General features: G+C 42.1%; 1 protein-coding gene across 1 annotated transcript in view; it reads left to right on the forward strand.

The window, feature by feature from the left end:
- Positions 1–23,114, forward strand: part of LOC123792225 (M1-specific T cell receptor alpha chain-like) — a 295,137-nt gene that overhangs the window by 82,807 nt on the left and 189,216 nt on the right. Inside the window, exon 3 of the mRNA XM_087858260.1 lies at positions 9,681–9,689. Coding sequence (XP_087714386.1) covers positions 9,681–9,689 — 9 coding nt within the window. The remainder of the gene's footprint in view (positions 1–9,680; positions 9,690–23,114) is intronic.

Raw genomic sequence — 23,114 nt, forward strand, 5'->3', positions numbered from 1 at the left:
AAAAAAAGAATCTTGTAATACCCAGAGAAACTTGATACATTGTGTTCTGGGAAACATCCTTAAGAATGATACCTGACTTATCATCAGAAGCAATAGAAGTTATCGAGAGAAAACATTTTTAAAAGAAAACAAAACTTTAAAGCTGGCTTCCTATGAACATGAAAGTATATACTGGGGTTTCTTAAGTATATTTGGTAGATAATATTATATTAGTTTCAGGTGTACAATATGGTGATTTGACAATTATATACATTATGAAACTCCATGATAAGTGTAGTCACCATCTTTTGTCATATGAAGTTATTATAATATTTTTGACTATATTCCCTATGCTGTACTTCTCATCCCCGTGACCTATTTATTTTCTAGCTGGAAGTTTGTACCTCTTAATTCTCTTCACTTAGATTGCCTTTGTTAAAAGTCACTTCTAAGAAAGTGGAAAGTAATGCACCGACTGGTAAACTCTATTTGCAATGGGTATTTCTGAAAAAGGATTCAAACACAGAACGTATAAAAAGCTCATATGATTCAATAAGAATAAGACCAACAAAAATGACAAAAACTTTAAGAGTCACTTCAGAAATGAGATATCCGATAGCTAAGAAACCTACAAAAAAGCTCATTAGGGAAATGAAAATAAAACCCACTTGAGTATTTCATTTGCCCTCATTAGGGAAATGAAAATAAAACCCACTTGAGTAGCTAGGTGGAAGTAGCCCCAAGGAGTAAGAGGAAATAAAAACTACCTCTAGGAAAGAGACAAGTGGGTGAATTTCCTAGAAGTTTCCATTGCTGAACCCCTGTGGAGAGAAGAAAAAGCGGAAAGTGTCTGCCTTCGGCCCAGGGCGTGATCCCAGGGTCCTGGGATCCAGCCCTGCACTGGGCTCCCCGCTCCACTGGGAGCCTTCTTCTTTGTCTCCCACTCCCCCTGCTTGTGTTCCCTCTCTCGCTGGCTGTCTCTCTCTGTCAAATAAAAAAATAAAATCTTTGAAAAAAAATTTTTCAAGGATGGTAAATATACATGTTCCCATTTTTTATATTTAGGAAATAGACATAGCTTTCCTAACTTTAAAATCATCTCTTTTATTATCATCCAGGGTGTAGCATCTTACAGGGCTCCTACAGAGTCAGGTTGGGAATATGGAGAAGCAATTGGCCCCAGAAAAGGGTGGCTGGATATCCCAGCAATGGTAACATTACTGGTTTCCACTGGAACCCAAAAGGACCGGGAAAAGAAGATGCCAAACCCAGGTACATATTGCCCCCAGGATCATTAGATGAAATCATCCACTAACCAGTTAACAGTGCTGAATGCTTTAGCAAATCTCTCATCCAACAGTGCTCTGGGAAGAATAAGAGGCTACCAGGAAAGAGGAGATATTGTTCCTTAAGCATCCAGAACATGTTTCCATATCAAGATATGTGCTGCTTGCCTTTGTCCTCTCTGCCTGTAATATCTGTGTGGGGTACCTCTGAACTTCCTTTACATCTTTATTCAAATGTCACCACTTTATAAATCTTTCATCTCTCTATTTTTCTACCCTGAGAATCAGGTTCTGGTACACTCCAAGCAGCAAGAACAAAAGCAGTTCTTTGCTGAAGCACCGCCGCCTGGTGTTCTGCTAAAATATTCTTCCAAGGTTGACGGACAAGTTAAATAGCAGCGAAGACTAGTCCCAGTGGGAGCTACCATTGCTGAACCAAAGTCAGTAAACTTCCCATTGCAGTAATCACGCGAGAGAAGATTCAGGAGGGCTGGCTGATTTTTAATCTTTTGCCTAGCCGGATGTGAAAGTGATCGACTTCAAATGATAAAGATAATACACGGGGTGATTTGGGCTGGAGAGTAATAGGACATCACGGAAATTAAGCTTAGCATGTTGCAGACGTTGGGAGGTTTTTCTCTGTTAAGTGAAATTGTGTTTACTGCTCTGTCCTTTATTGTAGTGTGGAAACATCCTGAGAAGCAGGAGCAAGAGCCGATGATGGAAAAAAATAATAATTGCATTATAGGGAACAATGCTTGGTTTACTCTCCTCATGTCATAACATGCCACCCAATCTCCCAATATGGCATCATAATGTCCTGACTTCCCATTAACAATAAGAAACATGATAGACCGTGGATACTTATGATAATACATGAAATATGCTATGTAAATTACAAAACACACCTCAGAAAATATTGAGCTTTATCTCGTCAATAAACTCCACTGCAATTTCAGATTGTGTCTCCCAAGCCCTCAGTGTTTTATACATTACAGGCATCTGGTTGAGTGCCTATGATAGGGAGGTTATCATACTCGGTGATTCGCGTGTGTGTTCTCGTTTAATTCTTATTGGAACACGTCAAGGTTGGCTGCATCATCCTTTCGGGAGGCAGTGTAGCTATGGGCTGGAGACCATAAACGTGGGTTGGATTCTAAATCCACCATTCATTAGTTAAGATCTTAGGCAAATTACTTAATAATTTTTATGCTTCAGTTTTCTCATTCCTACAGCGTGAGTACTGATGAGAAGTAAATGAGATGATGCATGTCAAAGCTCAGCCCAATAGGCCATAGAAAGACACTGGCTACTCACAGGCAGGAAGGTTGAGTATAAGAGAAGTTAAACACCTTGCTGAGTAAGTGACAGAGGGGAGCCTTCCCTCCGTATCCTACTTAGAGCAGAGATTTTCCTCTCCCCAAAAGCAATTCTCTATTTCAATACAGTATTGTATATTGTTTATAGTGCTCACCACTATTTAAAATTGTCTTATTTTTAGAAGTCTGTTTATTTATTTTTTTTTCTTTTCCCACTGCAGCGTGGGCCTTTTCAATCCTCTTCACTGCCCCACCTTCCCTGCCTGAACAATGCCTCTCCCAGAGGAGGTATGATCATACACATTTGTTGAATGAATGCGCAAAAGATGAAATTACAGTTGACCCTTGAACAAGGCGAACGCTGAGGACCCTGAGCCCCGCACGATTGAAAATCTGTGTTTTTATATTGTAACTCACCAAAAAACTGCTAATAGCCTGCTGTTGACCAGAAGCCGTACTGATAACCATCAATTAACATCGATTTTTCATGTTAGATGTATTATATGCTGTGTTATTACAAAAGTAAGCTAGAGAAAAGAAAACGTTATCAGGAAAATCATAAGGAAGAAAAATACATTTGCACGACTGTACTGTATTTATCGACACTGTAAGTTTACGTTGCCTGTTTACAAGATAAGCTGTCTGTCGGCAACTACATCAATATTGTTTCACATGTTACAAAACTCTAGATGCTACACGTATTACTGACAGTAGACATCAAAAATGAAATGATAATGTGAAAAAGAAATTCATACTTATTTACAGGTATAGCAGCTCATGTATTGATAATGACGAAGCAGCAATACGATTGCTATACGGCAGTCCAGTGTAATCGATATGACTGCTTCCCGGTCACAGTGGGTAGCCTTTGTGTGTAGCCGTAGTGTGATGATTATGACTCACCAGCACCAGGGAATAAACTAGCCTCTACACTGATGAGCGAATCATTACAAAATGTTTACGGCATACAGCATTACAGTCATATTTATAATACGCGATTGGAGACATGGTCACATTTTTAAAAAACTGTTTACCTAATCCACAGTTTCTCCAATAAAGAGAGAGAGGAATACGTTATAGTAATGCAATTCTTTGAAAGCAAAGTGATAAAACAATAAGAAAAGTGTGTACGATTAATTTTATATTAAATATCACTTACCTATGCCTATCTAAGGATAGGCTGTGAATGGGTCCCTGTACGGTAAGTGTTTGTGTGTGTAAGTTTTGACCAATTTTAACTTCTATAATACATTGGTGTCTATTTTATGGTAGTGAATGGTAAAATAGACTAGTATCTACGTATATTTTGTGCATTAATGACATATCTTTTTCTTAATTTTTCCCATATTTCTAGGCTATCCAGTTCATCAAATTGTCACAAATGCCCCCACAATTTTCCAATATATTTATTGAAAAATAAACCTATGTAAGTGGCCCTGTACCATTCGAACCTGTGTTGTTCAAGGGTCCACTGTATGTCTAGAGTCCTTGTGATTCCAATACAAATGTAAAGGATGAAGCTGGACTAATTCTCCTTGTTATTTATCTAGAATTGTCGAGATTTCTACCCTGCGAATCACATGATTTAATCTATGCAAGGTATCTAGTGGTCAATTGACTTGGCCTCTATTTCAGGCAAAATAAGCAGCGAGAGATTGCAGATTTGGCCCTACTAGGTATGGGAATCCTCCTTCCGTCAAAGGTATGCCTTTCTTGTTGAGGACACTGTCCCTCCAACATGTGAGTGAACTTATCAGTGGATCAGTATTTTCATCAGATACAAACTTCACAGCAAGTGGGCTTTCTGAGTGGTGAGGCCAGGTGCTCACTATCACTGAGGCATCTGAATCGAAGAAAAAAGGAGCTTGACTTGGAATGGCTTTTGTCTCAAAGCCCATGCCTACCCCTAGCCCTTACACTTCTGAATCAGGAGACACTTCCAGAATTTCCTTCATTAACCACAACTGCATCTATTTTCTTAGGAAAACTCTACGTTAGCCATTGAGACGCCTATTCCATTTTTCAGAACATGGTTTAAGTATGGGGAAGGCACTCTCCTCTTTGTAGCCTATTCCATTTTTCAGAACATGGTTTAAGTATGGGGAAGGCACTCTCCTCTAGTATTAGCCACTAAGCCATGCTGTTTCCTTTGCTTATTTTAGTTGTTCAGAGGAAAGGGTTTGAAGTCTACTTATACCACCAGTTTCCCAGAAGTAGATGTATATTCTGAATAATCTTAATTAATGCTATCTTGTACTATTAGATTTTTCCTGGGCATATCTTTTTTCTCCAACTACATTTTCACAGAGAACAGAGAATGTTGCTTTTGTAATTTTCAGAGCTTGGAGGGAAATTCTAGATACAAAAATCACTGTTTAAGCAAATATGTGTATGTTAAATCAAACTAAAATTATACCTGGAGTATGACACAGGCAAGACAGACCATAATTACTATTTATTTTTAAAACAGCTTTATTGAAGCATAATTTACATTTCATAAAATTCATCCATTTTGAATTTACAGTTCAATGACTTTTAGTAAATTAACTGACTTATGAAACCATTACAATAGTCCATTTTTAAATATTTTATCACCCCAAAAAGATCCTTCATATCCAATTACATTGAATCCTTATTTCCACCCCTGGCCCCAGTCAACCATGATCTACTTTCTCTCTCTCTAGGTTCCTCTTCTGAACATTTAATATACGTGGAACAATTCAATATGTTGGCTCTTGTGTCTGGCTTCTTTTCCTTAACATATTTTTTAGAGTCATCTATGTTGAAGCATATGGTATTTAACTCCTTTTTATCACTGAATAGTATTCCATTGATGAATATGCCACATTTCATTTATCCATTTACCATCTGATGGACATTTGGATTGTTCCCATGTTTTTGGCTATTTGGAAAAATTATCACAATATATATTTCCATTATTTTCAGAACATATATACTCTAACATTTAAACCATTTACAGGATAACACAAATGTAGGTGGCGTGACAGATTCCAAACCTCATAGACTCCTGAGCCAGATAGATATATGTTCTCCTTCTTATTATACCACTTACCAGACGTTTGACCTTGAGTTAATTACTTAATCTCTTTGAACTTTAGTTTCCTTGTTTCTACATTGGGAATGATAATATCTCTTGCGTGACTTTTGTATTAGAATAATGTAATAAAGCAAAAAGGTAGTTTAGCACATAGGATGGATGCACATTCACAATTTGGGGTGATTTGCAAGTTCTAAAACTTTCTTTGAAACTTCATAGAAAGATTTCTAACCAAAGCGCTTTTCCTACCCCAGAGTTCTATGCCACCTGCAACTCTCTCTGCGGCTGAAAAATGGCGTCCGGGACGAAGCAGCCGGCTGCTGAGAGGTTGTCAGCTCTCTCTGTGTAATGAACCCGTGCGGGATTTCCTCACCATATGCAAATCTGGCCTCAAGAAAACAGCGTTCGAACCACAGGAAACTGAATCTAGGGCCGAGCTGATTGGTGTGTTTCCAGGACATTTATTTATTTATTTATTTTTTATAATGATTTTTTATTATATTATGTTAGTCACCATACAGTACATCCTCAGTTTCCGATGTAAGGCTCGATGATTCATTAGTTGTGTATAACACCCAGTGCACCATGCAATACGTGCCCTCCTTACTACCCATCACCGGCCTATCCCATTCCCCCACCCCCCTCCCCTCTGTGTCCCTCAGTTTGTTTCTCATAGTCCATAGTCTCTCATGTTTCATTCCCCCTTCTGATTACCCCCCTTTCTTTATCCCTTTCTTCCCCTACTGATCATCCTAGTTCTTATGTTCCATAGATGAGAGAAATCATACGATAGTTGTCTTTCTCTGCTTGACTTATTTCACTTAGCATTATCTCCTCCAGTGCCGTCCATGTTGTAGCAAATGTTGAGAACTCGTTCTTTCTGATAGCTGAGTAATATTCCATTGTATTTATGGACCACAGCTTCTTAATCCAGTCATCTGTTGCAGGGCATCTCGGCTCCTTCCACGATTTAGCTATTGTGGACATTGCTGCTATGAACATTGGTGTGCATATGGCCCTTCTCTTTACTACATCTGTATCTTTGGGGTAAACACCCAGTAGTGCAATGGCTGGATCATAGGGTAGCTCAATTTTTAACTTTTTAAGGGACCTCCACACTGTTTTCCAGAGTGGCTGTACCAATTGCATTTCCACCAACAATGTAGGAGGGATCCCCTTTCTCCACATCCTCTCCAACAATTGTTGTTTCTTGCCTTGTCTATTTTTGCCATTCTAACTGGCATAAGGTGGTATCTCAGTGTGGTTTTGATTTGAATTTCCTTGATGGCTAATGATTTTGAACATTTTTTCATGTGTCTGTTAGCCATTTGTATGTCTTCATTGGAAAAGTGTCTGTTCATATCTTCTGCCCATTTTTTGATTTGTTTATTTGTTTCTCATGTATTGAGTTTGAGAAGTTCTTTGTAGATCTTGATACCAGTGTCATTTGCAAATATATTCTCCCATTCCATGGGCTGCCTCTTAGTTTTTCTGACTGTTTCCTTGGCTGTGCAGAAACTTTTAATCTTGATGAAGTCCCATAAATTCATTTTATCTTTTGTTTCTCTTGCCTTTGGGGATGTATCATGAAAAAGGTTGCTTTGGCCGATGTCGTAGAGGTTGCTGCCTATGTTCTCCTCTAGAATTTTGATGGATTCCTGTCTCACATCGAGGTCTTTCATCCATTTGGAGTTTATCTTTGTGTATGGTGTGAGATAGTGGTCAAGTTTCATTCTTTTGCATGTAGCTGTCCAATTTTCCCAGCACCATTTATTGAAGAGACTGTCTTTTTCCCACCGGATGTTTTTTCCTGCTTTATCAAATATTAGTTGCCCAAAGAGCGGAGGGTCCATTTCTGGGCTCTCTATTCTGTTCCATTGGTCTATGTGTCTGTTTTTGTGCCAGTACCATGCTGTCTTTGTGATCACAGCTTTGTAGTACAGCTCGAAATCCGGCATTGTGATGCCCCCAGCTTTGTTTTTCCTTTTCAACAGTTCCTTGGAGATTCGGGGCCTTTTCTGGTTCCATACAAATTTAAGGACTATTTGTTCCAGTTCTTTGAAAAATGTCCTCGGTATTTTGATTGGGATAGCATTGAAAGTGTAGATTGCTCTGGGTAGCATGGACATTTTAACTATGTTAATTCTTCCGATCCATGAGCATGGAATATCTTTCCATCTTTTTATGTCTTCCTCAATGTCTTTCAAGAGTGATTTATAGTTTCTAGAATATAGGTCCTTTACGTCTCTGGTTAATTCCAAGGTAACGTATGGTTTTTGGTGCTATTGTAAATGGGATGGATTCCCTAATTTCTCTTTGTTCGGTCTCGTTATTCGTGTACAGAAATGCAACTGAATTCTGAGCATTGATTTTGTATCCCGCCACGTTACTGAATTGCTCTATAACTTCTAATAGTTTGGGAGTGGCTTCTTTTGGGTTTTCCATATAGAGTATCATGTCATCTGCGAAGAGAGACATTTTGACTTCTTCTTTGCCGATTTGAATACCTTTGATCCCTTTTTGTTGTCTGATTGCTGTTGCAAGGACTTCTAGTACTGTGTTGAATAATAGTGGCGAGAGTGGGCATCCTTGTCGTGTTCCTGATCTTAAGGGAAAGGCTTCCAGATTTTCCCCATTGAGAATAATATTTGCAGTAGGCTTTTCATAGATGGCTTTTATGAGATTGAGAAATGTACCTTCTATTCCTACACTCTGAAGGTTTTTAATCAGGAAAGGATGCTGTATTTTGTCAAATGCTTTTTCGGCATCGATTGAGAGGATCATATGGTTCCTGAGTCTTTTCTTGTTGATATGATGTATCACACTGATTGATTTGCGAATATTGAACCACGCTTGCATCCCAGGTATGAATCCCACTTGATCGTGGTGGATAATCCTTTTAATGAACTGTTGGATTCTATTTGCAAGTATCTTGTTGAGGATTTTGGTGTCCATATTCATTAGGGAAATCGGTCTGTAATTCTCCTTTTTGAGAGGGTCTTTGCCTGGTTTGGGGATCAAGGTAATATTGGCCTCATAGAATGAGTTTGGTAGCTTTCCTTCTGTTTCTATTTTTTGAAATAGCTTTAGGAGAATAGGTATTATTTCTTCTTTGAATGTTTGGTAGAATTCCCCAGGAAAACCATCCGGGCCTGGAGTTTTGTTATTTGGAAGGTTGTTTATCACTGACTCAATTTCTTCATAATTAATTGGCCTGTTTAAGAAATCAATTTCTTCCTGTTTCAATCTTGGTAGTTTATAGGTTTCCAGGAAGGATTCCATCTCTTCCAGATTGCTTAGTTTATTGGCATATAGCTGTTGATAAAAATTTCTAATAATCCTTCCAATTTCAATGGTGTTCGTTGTGACCTCTCCTTTTTCATTCATAATTTTAATAATCTGGGTCCTTTCTCTTTTCTTTTGGATAAGTCTTGCCAGTGGTCTGTCAATTTTATTGATTCTCTCAAAGAACCAGCTTCTAGTCCTGTTGATCTGCTCTACTGTACTTCTGGTTTCTACTTGATTGATTTCAGCTCTAGCTTTGGTCAACTGCATCCTCGTGTGTGGATTAGGCCTGTCCCTCTGTTGCTGTTCCAGCTTCTTGAGGTGAGAATATAAAAACTGCATTTTAGATTTTTCTATTCTTTTGAGTGAGGCTTGGATGGCTATGTATTTCCCCCTTAGGACTGCCTTTACAGTATCCCATAGGTTTTGGACTCTTGTATTTTCATTCTCATTGGTCTCCATAAATTGTTTAATTTGATTTTTGATTTCCTGGTTTATCGAGTCGTTCCTGAGCAAGATGGTTCTTAGTCTCCAAGTGTTTGAGTTTCTTCCAAATTTTTCCTTGTGGTTGAGTTCCAATTTCAGAGTGTTGTGGTCTGAGAATATGCAGGGGATAATTTCAATCTTTTGGTATCAGCTGAGACCTGTTTTGTGTCCCAGAACATGGTCTATTCTTGAGAATGTTCCATGGGCATTAGAATAGAATGAGTATTCTTTGGTTCTGGGGTGTAGTGTTCTATATATATCTATGAGGTCCAACTCGTCGAGTATGGCATTCAAAGCCTTTGATTCTTTGCTTAGTTTTTGCCAGGGTGTTCTGTCTATTTCTGAGAGTGGAGTGTTGAGGTCCCCTACTATTAATGTATTTTTATTTATATGTCTCTTTATTCTGGTTAAGAGTTGGCTTGTGTATCTTGCTGCTCCCCTGTTGGGGGCATATATATTTATAATTGTCATATCCACTTGTTGAATACTTCCTTTAAGAATAATATAGTGCCCTTCTGCGTCTCTAACTATAGTCTGTAGTTTAAAATCCAATTTATCTGATATGAGAATTGCTACCCCAGCTTTCTTTTGAGGTCCATTTGCGTGAAAGATGGTACTCCATCCCCTTACTCTCAGTCTGAATGCATCTTTGGGTTCGAAATGAGTCTCTTGTAGACAGCAAATGGATGGGTCATTTCTTTTTATCCAATCTGCAACCCTGTGGCGTTTTAAGCAAGAATTTAAGCCATTAATATTAAGACTGAGTACTGAGAGATATGCTTTTAATGATGCCATGTTGTCAGTAAAGTCTTTGTTTGTATTGGCTGCGACTTTCTGTTCTGTATCACTCTTGGGGCCTTTTTACTTTTATAGAACCCCCTGTAATATCTCCTGTAGGGCTGGTTTCGTGGTTACAAAATTGGTTAGTGACTGGCGATTCTGAAATGTCTTTATTTCTCCATCGGTTCTGAATGACAGCCTTGCTGGATAAAGGATCCTTGGCTGCATGTTTTTCTCTGAAAGAGCTTTAAAAATGCTCCCCCAACCCTTTCTCTCATTCCAGGTCTGTGTAGACAGGTCTGACGTAATTCTGATGTCTTTGCCTTGGTACGTGAGAAATTTCTTTGCCCTGGCCGCTTTCAATACTGTATCCTTGCATCTAATATTTGCGAATTGCACTATGACGTGACGTGGCATAGGTTTGTCGTGGTTGAGCTTGGGAGGGGTCCTCTCTGCCTCTCGTGCCTTGGACACGAATGTTTGTTTCCCTTGCTAGATTAGGGAAGTTTTCAGCTACAATTTGTTCAAATATCTCTTCTAGCCCTCTGTTTTTCTCCACCCCCTCGGGGATGCCGATGATTCTAACATTGGATCGTTTCATTGAGTCAGTAATCTCCCGTAGCCAACATTCGTGGACATGGATTTTTTTAAAATCATCTTCTATTTTCATTTTTTCCTCTATTAACCCATCCTCCAATTCACTAACCCTTTCCTCTGCTTTGGTGACCCTGGCCGTAAGAGCCTCTAGTTTTGCCTGCATTTGGCTCATAGAATTTTTAATTTCTGTCAAATTCGCTCTCATTTCTGACCTTAGGGATTCTATATTCTCAGAAGCCTTTTCGTTAATACTTTTTTCAATTCTGCTCATAATTTTGACCATTGTTACTCTGAATTCCATTTCTGATAATTTGGTTACATCCATATCCATTATTTCTGTGGCAGAGGCCACAGACTCACTGTCTTTTCTTTGCTGGGGGGGGCTTCTTTTCTTGTCATTCTGATGAGGAGAGGTTGCGGGGTTGTCCAGAGCCCAAATTATTGACTGGGTCCCAGGCCGTGCCCCTTGTTTTATAGGGATCTTAGAGATGTGGGCTTCTTCTTTAAAGATTTTATTTATTTATTTATCTGAGAGAGGGAGACAGACAGTCAGCAAGAACGGGAGCAGAAGCAGGGGAGTGGGAGAGGAAGAAGCAGGCTCCCAGCGGAGGAGCCCGATGAGGGACTCCTTTCCGGAACGCTGGGATCATGCCCTAAGCCGGAGACAGGCACTCAATGACTGCGCCACCCAGGCGCCCCGGGTTGTGGGCTTCTTGATTTTTCAGCCTGCCTTCTGTGTTCTGGGGGAGGGGCCTGCCGCACCGATACTCAGGCAACCCTGTTTGGGTAGAGTCTCCGTGTCCCCCGCAAGGGGGGATGGGGATGGGCACGCTGTGAGCCGGTATTTCCAGGCTTTTGTTCTCTGGCGGCTTTCCCTGGCGGTCGGCTATGCCTCTTCTGAGAGTCAGAGCAGCAGAGGCTGCATTGTCACAGAACAGAGGGATTGTGGCCCATTCTCCACTGATGTTCTGGCCACTTTAACTCTGTTACTGTTGGTGCTGCTCAACCCTGCAACGTCCTGGGATGTGCGCCCCACACCCGCCGTCCCTGCCCTCACTTCCAGGGCCGGCGCGTCTCTGTCCTTTGTGTTTCTAATGCCGCCAGCCACCAGCCGCCCCGCGCGCTCCCGGGTCTCCCGGTCTCAGTCTATGCCCGGTGAGCACACCTGGATTCCGGAGTTTCGTGAGAAGCCTGGTGGCGCGCGCACCCGGTTCAGGGTCTCAGTCTGCTGTTTCGCGGGTGCCGACCGCGAGTCCACCCGCTCCCCCGTTCAGGTGGCCCGCCAGCCGCCAGCCACCCCGCGCACGCTCCAGGAGCTCCCGGTCTCAGTCTGGATCCCGTGAGCACACCGGGATTCCGGTGTTCCCCGAGATGTCTGGTGGCGCATGTTCACGGCTCACCGGTCTCAGTCCGCTCTCTCGTGGGTGCCCTCTGTGAGTCCGCCCGCTCCCCCGTACAGGCGGCTGCCGCTTCCCGGTGCCCTAACGCAGCGGCTCCCTCCCCCTTCCATTTATCTTCCGATATCTGTGCGCGGTTTTACGGCTCCCCTCTTGGTACCTCAATACTCAGTGCTGGAGATGTTCATTTGTAGAGATCCGGATGTATCTTCCTGCGTCTCAGGCTGATTCCGTGGTTATTTAGGCTGTTCTGTTACCTATCCAGCTCGACTCAGGGGACCGGCTGAAAAAGGGGTCCCCTACTCCTCCGCCATCTTAACTCCGAAAAACCAGTATCCTGAATACTTACTAAAGGAAATAGTTTGGGTTAGTATGGAATTTGGTATCACCCTGAAATATGAGGATTTGTTACTAGAGGCGGGGGGGGGACATATTCCCTGTTAGGGAACCCTGCTGACAGTGAAAAGAATGAAGGAGGTGATTGGCAAGCAGTCCTTTCAAAGAGGCACATAAACAAACATTGAAAAACAGGAAACACATAAGATAATTCATTTGGACACTTTTATATGCAGCATGTATAGGATTTAAAATAACATTCCCAAGTTAAACTGAAAACATTACTATGTAAATGCCACAACTAAGCCAATTAAAAGAGTAAATACCAGCCTTGCAAACTGGTCTCCCTTAAGGGCACTCAAAGGCTAGGACTGCATACTGCTTTCTAAAGAAATGTCCTCCTCTCTATCCATCTTCTCTGCTTTGACAGCAAACCCATTGACCGGCATATGTTTTGAAATTTCTGAACAATTGACTTTCAAGGCCTAGCAAACACTCCTTCTCCACCTTCTTAGAAACCTCCTAGGAGCCACCGTGGCCAATTAAAAACATCATAAATCTAACCCCAAAACTGCATTATTTCAAAAAGAGATTGGACGCCCCCATTCCCCATGTTGTTTGTACACATCTGTGATGGTCCTTTTGCTGAATAGGCCACGCCAGCAGGAGATCATTAATCAGCAGGTGTCACCAAGCCCAAGTACAGAACGGCTTAATAGGAAAATGGCGTCTTTTTTTATTCCCTGTTGTCACCTACTAAAATGTAAGCTCCTTGTTGATCTCATCACACTGAGTTATGTTTTAGTGAAGTGTTGAAAAGACCCAGCCTGCACATATTCTGGAAGTTTTGAAATAATGTCTCAGTGAACAGATGTATATTTTCTTCCAGCAGCTCTTTGTGGAAATGAATTTTTATGAGCCCAAAACATCCTTGATTTGACCCCATTTAAAAGTCAAGTTAAAACTAAATACTGAAAGAAAGAAAGAAACAAAGAAAGAAAGAAAGAAAGAAAAAATTTGACAAAAATGTCAAGAAATTATCAACACCAAGACTTTTGAGACCGAAAAACTCTGGGTTAACAATAAGCTTTTGTTTAGTGGAATAAATTTATAGCATATGAGAGAGGTAAAAAGCACAGGCTCTAGGTACAGACTATCTGCATTCAGATCTTTCATATTTTAGTTCTGACCTTGAACAAATTTTTCCACTTCTTGCTTTGATATTTTGGCAGAATTGGGATAGTAAATAACACGTACCTCATAGGGTTCCTAGAACCTGGCACATAATAAGTGTTCAATGAATGCTAATTATTATTTGCATATAGGTAGATGAGAGAAGCAGTTAATGTAGAGTTATATACCAGTGACTATAAAATGTAAGCGAAATCCGTGCTTTGTACTTTATATTGATAACAAAGGGTTTTGCTTATCTGTTCACCGAGAAGAGCAAAGAACTTTCCTATAAAGAACAAAGAGCTTTTCCTCTAATATTGAAAATGTCATCCTAATGTTCCCAAGAACTGTTAACTAGGAATGTTTGTTACAGAAACCTCACTGGTGAGATGTTAGGAAACACTGATTATTGTAATTGTAAACTCCGTTTACCGTGGGAGGCTGTCCCGACTCACCGGCCAGTGGTCAGCAAACACTAAACATAGCATTGCTGATTTAGGTCAAATTTCTTCAATCAATGTAGAAGGACTGAGCAGACTCACCAAAATTTTGTAACATAGCTAAAGGCATTTCTCACTGTAAAAATAAATTTTAAAAAAATAAGATGATTCTGGGGCGCCTGGGTAGCGCAGTCGTTGAGCGTCTGCCTTTGGCTCAGGGCGTGATCCCGGAGTCCTGGGATCGAGCCCCACATCGGGCTCCTCCACTGGGAGACTGCTTCTTCCTCTCCCACTCCCCTGCTGTGTTCCCTCTCTCGCTGGCTGTCTCTTTGTCAAAATAAATGAATAAAATCTTTAAAAAAAATAAATAAGATGATTCTAACAGATTTCCTTCAAATCACATTGCAATTTCTTTTTTTGAGATGACAACAGTATCTTCTGTCTGACAGCGCTCAACTTGCTTTTGGATGTATTCAGTGTTTTCTCAACTTCAAATGCACTTGAAAACCCATAAAGGAGGGAAAAAATATCCTTGTTCATGTTCAATAGTTGCATGAAGAAACTTTCCAAAAGTCATATCTATCATTGTCTTCTGCAAGGAACTCTTACAGGACTCTGAAAGCGTGATGGTGATGGGGAAGAAAAGTCAACGCTGTTCCCTTCTTGCCTTCCACTGTGTGGAACAATGTAATGTGTCCTTTTCCTAAACTCTCCGACTCCACCAGGATGAGGAGACGGGGTGGATGTGGCTGAGAACTAAGGCATCAGGAGTACTTAGGCCCACGATGGCTTGAGTGGTTTCCTGTGGCCTAGAGTCCCAGGCCTGGGCAAGCAAAGGGCAAGGAGGAAAGGAGGGAGGGCCAACGAGGATGACCAGGACTTTTTTCCCACTGGGACAAGGTGATTAGCAGATACCCAGATGTGCTCCTTCCTCTCATACTCACTTTTGGCTTGGCTCTTAACTCCTACCCAACCCTCACTAAATGTCCAGAAGAGCCCACACAAACTGAGTGAGCCACCAGATACCCCAAAGCAGCCTCCAGAAAAGACCCATGGTCCCCCAGTGGGAAATCTGCTCCTCCTATCAGGACTGGGAACTAACACTGGGTGCAAAAATGAAGACTATGTGATAGGTTCAAGTTCTGGGCTGGAAACGGAGAATAAGCTTGACGTGTCAGTATCTGAATTCCTGAAACTTACCCTCCGTCGATCACACTTTTACTCTTATGTCAATCCTCAGTAAGAGAGGTTCTGTCCCAAGCCCCATTTATTGCTGGGTGCCCCTCCACCTTTATAAACATGGAGACCTCCTTTTTACATCCAAAAATTTTTGCAGATAGTAATGGATTTTCAATATCCACTGATTAAAAAATAATATTATGAATACAGTAATACTTTTAAATAAATGTGTTTGTTTTTCACTAACCACAATACATCCACGTGAATTTTTAACCTAGAAGGACAAATATGTATAAAACAAACTTCTCAGAGCAACTGGGTGGCTCAGTTGGTTAAGAATCCGACTTGTGATTTCAGCTCAGGTCATGATCTCATAGGTTGTGGGATTGAGCCCCACTGAGCATGGATCCTGCTCGAGATTCTCTCCCTCTGCCCCTACTCTCTCTTTCTCTCTCTCAAACAAATAAGTCTTTAAAAAAAATAAATCAGGGCACCTGGGTGGCTCAGTCAGTTAAGCGTCTGCTTTTGGCTCAGGTCATGATCTCAGAGTCCTAGGATCAAGCCCCATATCAGGGTCCCTCCTCAGTGGGGAGTGTGCTTCTCCCTCTTCCCCTCACCCTGCTCATGCTTGCTCTCTCTCAAATACATAAATAATCTTTTTAAAAAAAATAAAGTAAGTAAAAATAAAATGAAAATAAAACGAACTCATCACCGTGCCTGACACAGTGAAAGCACTCAGTAAAGGGTAGCTACTCACGAATGCTGCTAATGAATCAGAGTGCTGTTGTCGAAGTTTGCTCAGTCCACGGGTAATGCCTGTTATACTTGTGGATTCTGAGTCTTAACAGCTCCTCAGTAACATGAACTATATACTAGGCTCCGAATTCCCCACAGCAGTAACTTTGTCTGATTCATATTTCGACACCAGCAGCGTCGAGCTCTGTGTCTTGCTTATAGACAATTCTTGATAAATTAATTGAATTGAATCTACTTCCCTCAAATGTCATGAAGAGGGGCGCCTGGGTAGCGCAGTCGTTAAAAGCGTCTGCCTTCGGCTCAGGGCGTGATCCCGGTGTACCGGGATCGAGTCCCACATCGGGCTCCTCTGCTAGGAGCCTGCTTCTTCCTCTCCCACTCCCTCTGCTGTGTTCCCTCTCTCGCTGGCTGTCTCTCTGTCACATAAATAAATAAATAAAATCTTTAAAAAAAAAAATGTCATGAAGAGATGAAGTATCTTGGCTCTGCTCCTTGGCATTTTAAAACTTCTTTATTGTTTTTTAAAAAAATTTATAGGCTTCTACTTGTTAAAAAAGAAGATGAAGAAGAAAATGGAATGTTATTCGTGAAAACTAAAGGAAAGACTTCTTGGAGAAGAACGGGAATGGCAGAGTTCTGCTGGAATTTGTTCTCAGCATAACCTGAACATAATTCTGCTCAAAGAGCCAGGGCGCTAAAAGGGGCGCCTGGGTGGCACAGTGGTTAAGCGTCTGCCTTTGGCTCAGGGCGTGATCCCAGCGTTATGGGATCGAGCCCACATCAGGCTCCTCCGCTATGAGCCTGCTTCTTCATCTCCCACTTCCCCTGCTTGTGTTCCCTCTCTCACTGGCTGTCTCTCTCTCTGTGTTGAATAAATAAATAAAATCTTAAAAAAAAAAAAAAAAGAGCCAGGGCGCTTAGAAGGACTCAGTTTCTGGTTACCCTAAAACTGGTGACAGATAAAATTGGCCTGCTGAATAATCTGAGTCCTTGTCCTTTTAAAACAGATTGGTTTATGTCCTAAAAAATAAAAAACATTTATGAACAAATATGAAAATTTCACACCTCAATAGAAACGTGGACGAAAGCCATGAAAAAGTCAATTCGCTAAAGAAACAATAGAAGGGATTAATAAGATTTTGAAAATAAATTCAATCCCACAGACAATTAACAAAATACAAAATCAAATAATGAGACATAGCATATTTTTACAACAAATTGATGGGGGTTGGGGGGAACGTGTCCTTCCTAGAATACTGAGGGGTGGTAAGACACACTGTCATACACTGCTGACTAACATATAAACTAGTACAAATTTCTTAGATGCTAATATTTACCAAAATCCTTAAGAAGGTTAATATCGGTGACCTGAATGCTCATCGGTGGTAGACTGGCGGGCTAAACAATGGAACGCGCATGTGTGATGGATGGCAGAAAAGGACACAATGGCATGTGCCTCCCTGAATCCATGCTCTTTGCAACTTGGCTGTTCTTCCTTGAAGAGGTCGATGCTATCTCTCCATCTCTTAAATCTGGGCTGCACTTAGGATTTGCTTTGGCCAACAGAATGTGGCAGAAGTGACGGTGTACAAGTTCTGAGCCTACACCTTATGAGACCTTGCCTGCATGAGACCATCCTGCCTGCTCTCTTGAGACCTCTGCTTTTGCTATGTGAGTAAGGCCAGGCTAACCTCCTAGAGGATGAGACCATGTGGGCCACAGCCATGTCAGCCCAATTGCCACTGAGGCCCTGGACACATGGGAGAGCCCAGCCAAGATCAGCAAATCGACCTGTAGCCGATCACAGTGGACTTCAGATGTACGAGGGAGTCCAGCTAAGACTAAAAGAAATACCCAGTTGAGTTCCACTTACATTGCTGACCCAGAAATAGCAACTAAATCTAGGATATCATGATTGTAAAGTCGCCATTAGAAAGAATATGTTATAATGATATGCATTGGCCTGGGAGGATGTTTATGATATATTTATTGGAGAAGAAAAGCCGACCAATAGTGCTTATAGTAAAAGTCCATTTTCTGCAAGAGCAAAACAAAAGAAAACCTATACACTTAAAAGCCTATACAGTAAGGCACGTGTGGCCACGCACCCCTGCTTGCCTCAGGAGGGTGGGCTTGGCGGGAGAGGAGGAGGATGGAGAGGCTGACTTTTTCTCCCACCCATCTCTGTGTTATATGATGGTAACAGCCAGCGTGAATCATTTTTGTAATTTAGGGATTTAGATTTTTAAGAAAAATTATAGTAAACAACGTTGAAGTGAAGGGCTAAGGAGTACTTTGGAAAACCTGAAGTCTTCTTCTTTTTTTTTTTAAGATTTTATTTATTTATGTGACAGAGAGACAGCCAGCTACAGAGGGAACACAGCAGGGGAGTGGGAGAGGAAAAAGCAGGCTTCCAGCGGAGGAGCCCGATGTGGGACTCGATCCCGGAACTCCGGAATCAAGCCCTGAGCCAAAGGCAGACGCTTAACGACTGAGCCACCCAGGCGCCCCAAACCTGAAGTCTTCTGATTGAAGACAGAGAGGTCCAGCGGTGGAAAGACCATGTATTTGGATTCTGAGCTTTGCTGCGAGGGACAGAGAGAGAGAAAGAGAGAGTTTGTTTATGTGCTTGTCTCATTAATTCTACTCCTGCAAATTTAATTCATAGGAATTAATCTAAATGTGCATCAATAATTATACAGAAGTATTTCATTGTATACTTTTTATTATGTCAAAAATTGGAAAAATATAAATATCTACCAGTTGTGGAATGGTTAAATAAATCATGGCAATTTCTCTCCAAATGCAGCCATTAAAGCCATATTAATAATCTGAAAATACTCTAGCTGTTAAGAAAAAAATACAATAAATACAAGTGAATATGCCCCATTGTTACAATTCTGTAAATGCACATATATAAAGCTAATACACAAGTCACCGAAGCTTATCTCTGCATGTTTGATTTAGAAGGTGAGTTTTATTTTCTTCATATTTTTTCCTGTGTTTTCCCAATATATAGAATGAATATGCATTCCTTTGAAGTCAGAATAAAACAACATACTATAAATATTTTTAAAGAGTCCTGAGAGAGGGAGAAGAGGGACATAACAGAGAAATAGGTGAGAAAATATAAGAACACCCACTTTTTTTTTTTACCTTCCCCATGATACCACATTAAAATCTGCCAAGCAGAAGACATTTTAGGGGGGGGGTATGAGACAACATCAGTGGCAGGACTGAATATTTATATATACCAACTGGAATGATCCATCAGGGAGAAATTGATAATGCAGAGGGAGAACCTAACATTACAAAGTCCTTGAGTTGGCAAAGGTGACAGGGGCCAGCACGTAAATGGAGGAGTCGGCCTTACAGTGAGCAGGGAGGATTCATCCATTAAACAGAAGGCAAGGCAGAGACCACAGCTTCACCTGCAGTGGGGTCAGCAGACTTGGAGTGAGCAGGTGAAGAAGGTGCACTCTGGTTGATTCTATTCTCTTAGGGAAAAAAGAAATGCATTTATTAGTTGAGTGTGAAGAGTGGGAGGAGAGGAATGAGAAAGGTCTATGCCTTGCCTGCTTTCCCTCTGATTTCCATTTGTAATGTAGCAGAAAACCCCACATTCAAGAATCATTTTCTAAGCACTCTTAATGGTTATCTATGTGTTTCTAAAAGAAGAGAAGAAATGGGATGGTAGAACAAGGTTCTGGACCGTGCTGAGCTCTCATGTTTGGGGATGAAATACAACACCTACGAGATAATAGGGAAATAATTCAGGCAACAAGAAGATACTTTTCAATCAAGACACTTGCTAAATAAAAATGGGGTACCATTTACAGTACCAATGGATATATTTCTATTGTCTCTAGTCATCCTTCTGAAAGCCAGTGCGGGAGGACCTCTAAAAGGGGTTTATGTAGGTAAAAAATTAAGTCAGAGTGGCTGCGGGCTCAGAGCTGGGTGCAGGAAGTTAAATGAACGATGGTGGAGCCATGCCCGTATCTAGAAACAGAGAGTAGCCTGAAGCCAGCCTGTGAGGAAAGAGCCAGCTCACACCTCAAGGCCCTCCTCTAGCAAGACCCCTGTTGGAAACCAACAGGCGTTTGGGGTGTTGGCAGAGCCCTGCTTGGGCAGCTCAAAACACAGGCAAGTCCAGAAGCCCACAGATGATCGCTGACCCTTCTTGCATTTACTTCCTCTGCCTGGTACCTTCTCCCTCTAACCAGCACCTGCCACTCCCCGCCTGCCACCAAAGTACACACACCATGTACTCAAAACCATCGTTAGACCCTAACTTAGACATCACTTCTGGTGGGAATCCTCTTGGGTGGCTCTCCACCCACCAGACCAGATCTAAGCTGTGTGAGCTCAGCGATCACGTGTCTCTTATTTACAGTACCTCCAGGGCTCAGCACAAGCATCTGCACATGCTGGGACCCCCATACTTGTGGAACCAGTGACCCTCAGTTCTCATTCACCCTGCAGCACAGTCAAGCCTTGGCCTGGAGAATGTGCGACTGTCCTTTTAGAGACGGGTCTGAAAATGTAAAAGCGGAAACAAGAAAACAGATCAATAGGCAAGGGTTTGACAAGATGAGCTGGTAGCCTGTCCTTCCAGAAACCCCACTTCCTCTTCCGGGACAGTAGTGCCAAATAGCTCCAGGGACTCTGAATGTCCAGCAGAGGGGAGACTGTCCACGGTGGAAGGCCCACCCAGTTGCTCCAGTCTGGACCTGATGATGTTCTTCTTCCCAGTTAGGGATGGCCTCAGCTTGGGACCGGGTCACATCTCAGGCTCTGCAGCCTCGGGAATGCAGGGAGGTTATATTTGCCAGTGGTTTGGGGCCTCTATAATGAAGAATTAACTTTCCCAAAGAGAAGTCTGGCCTTTATCCTCAGCCCCTGGGAGATGATCTCAAGGCCCTGGAATGTTCTGCCTCATAGGGAGTATCCTTGTTTGCCTTAGGGCTTTGGCCACCATCTGTCTAACAATGTGATTTATGATGAGGGCTTTGAAACAAGCCTTTTGAGTTTCTCGACCTCCAGAGGAACCAAAGACGAAAGGTATTATCCAGAACTTTCAGGAGGAGCTATAAAGCTAAAGGTCAGGCACATGAGCAATACGTATGATCAAGTCCTAATAAAAAGTCTGAACCTCTGGACACTAAAGGCTCATGTGAGCTTCCCTGTGCATGTCACACATCGTGGTCAGGAGGAAATAACACAATCCAGGTCTGCACAGGGGAAGGATGACCGAAGTTTCATGTTTAGAACCCTCACAGATGTCACCCTATGCACCTCTTCCATTAGCTGATTGTGATTCTTATCCTTTTACTATAATAAAACTAATCAGAAGTGTAGCACTTTCCTGCATTTTGTGAGTCATTCTCTAGGACTATCAAACTTGAGGGACTATGGGACTCTCCAAAGTGTAGCCAGCTTGTCAGAAATGAGGGTGGCCTGGGGACCTGGAACTAGCAATTCGTGTCTGAAGTGAGGGCGGTCTTACAGAGGCTTATGCCCTTACCCTGGGAAGCCTGCCCTAGTACCCAAGTTACTGGTACCAGAATTTATTGGAGAGCTCTTCTGAAGGAAACATGGGAAATTGAACCAATGCTACCTGACACCTACCTGGAGTCCCTAGGAAGCCCATCAGGAGAGTCCTCTGCTCTCTTCTCTGACCCAGAGGTCCCAGATAGGCTCCAAGGGCCATTAACTCCAACAACGTCTGTGCAGGAGAGGAGCTACGATTCTAGTCTAGAAGAACACTATCTGTGTTATTGATTAAGATTCGAATGTTACAAACAGCTTCCCAGTAGGTGGAAGATTTATCTTATTCTTCTGCGTAATTAGAATGATTATTCGACAAATGGATGCTAGTCAGTGAACTTCCAAGAAGAGGCTAAATTCGTCAACCTCATCAGCTCACAGTCCTGGCCAGGGACCTGTATTACTGTGCTTCCCGAGAGGGCACGAGAACAGAATGGTGGCAAAAAAAAAGCCCGGGCTGCAGGAGCCTGGAGATGCCAATACACACACACGCACGCACACACACACACACGCACGCACAGGAAGACACAGGGAAAGAGCAATTGTGAGTGGTTGGTCCTCTGGGGCCTGGGAGGAAACTGCTGATTATATTTGGAAAACATTCCCCCAGTGGGGCCCAGAGAATGGAGACAGTCATGGTGCCCAGACCTGCTTCTGGGCAGCATTCTCCTCCCTGAGTCTAATCCCGGAGGTAACTGGACAGCAGATGAAAATAGTATTTGCTCAAAACAAAGCCAGTCATCTTTTAAAAAATGGCCAGCTGTCTGAGCTTTGCCTCCCTGCAGAACTCAGAAACCAAGCCAAGCCCTCTAGCTTGGTTGGATGTCTCAAATGGAATATTTCTGACTTCGTCCCTACCTCTCCCCTATCACGCAGGAAGGAGAGTGGGCTGGGACAAGCAGTTAAGATAGCTGTTCCCCTCTGCTGGCTTTCCTGCGGTCCCCCAGGCCCCTCACGCACCCAGAACCCTGAGGTTCTGCTAGTGCAGCCACACCAGTCTTCCGGACGGTCTCTCTCCTCCGAACTGTCCCAGGATCCCTCCTGAGATTAGGCTTTCCCTGAAAACACAGTGTGTTCCCACTTTCACACTCAGACCACTCCATTTGCCTCAAGGACTCTCTACTCCCCATTTTTTAGTACTGAACCCCTGATGCATACCTCTGTGAAGATTATGTCCCTCATCCTTGCCCACTTTAAAACCTCAGAACAATCGTGCTGCTTTAGATTGCATTTATCAGTGGACAGGTCACAGGCACTGTGTTAGATTGCAAAGATATAATGCTAGAGGAAAAATATACCCGACAACAGGTCCCATATTGTCTAACAGGAAAGACAGGATAAACAGATACATAAACAAATATATATGCAAATTGGGATGAGTGTTATGAAAGCAATAAACAGGAGGCTGAGAGGAGATTGAAGAGTGCAATTTACATAGGGTAATCAGGAAATGCTTCTCCCTCCCCGGGAAGCAGTGAGTGAGGGGGTGGAGA

Source organism: Ursus americanus, chromosome 33, assembly GCF_024610735.1.
Source record: "Ursus americanus isolate L20-20 chromosome 33, mUrsAme1.1.p, whole genome shotgun sequence".
Lineage (NCBI taxonomy): Eukaryota > Metazoa > Chordata > Mammalia > Carnivora > Ursidae > Ursus > Ursus americanus.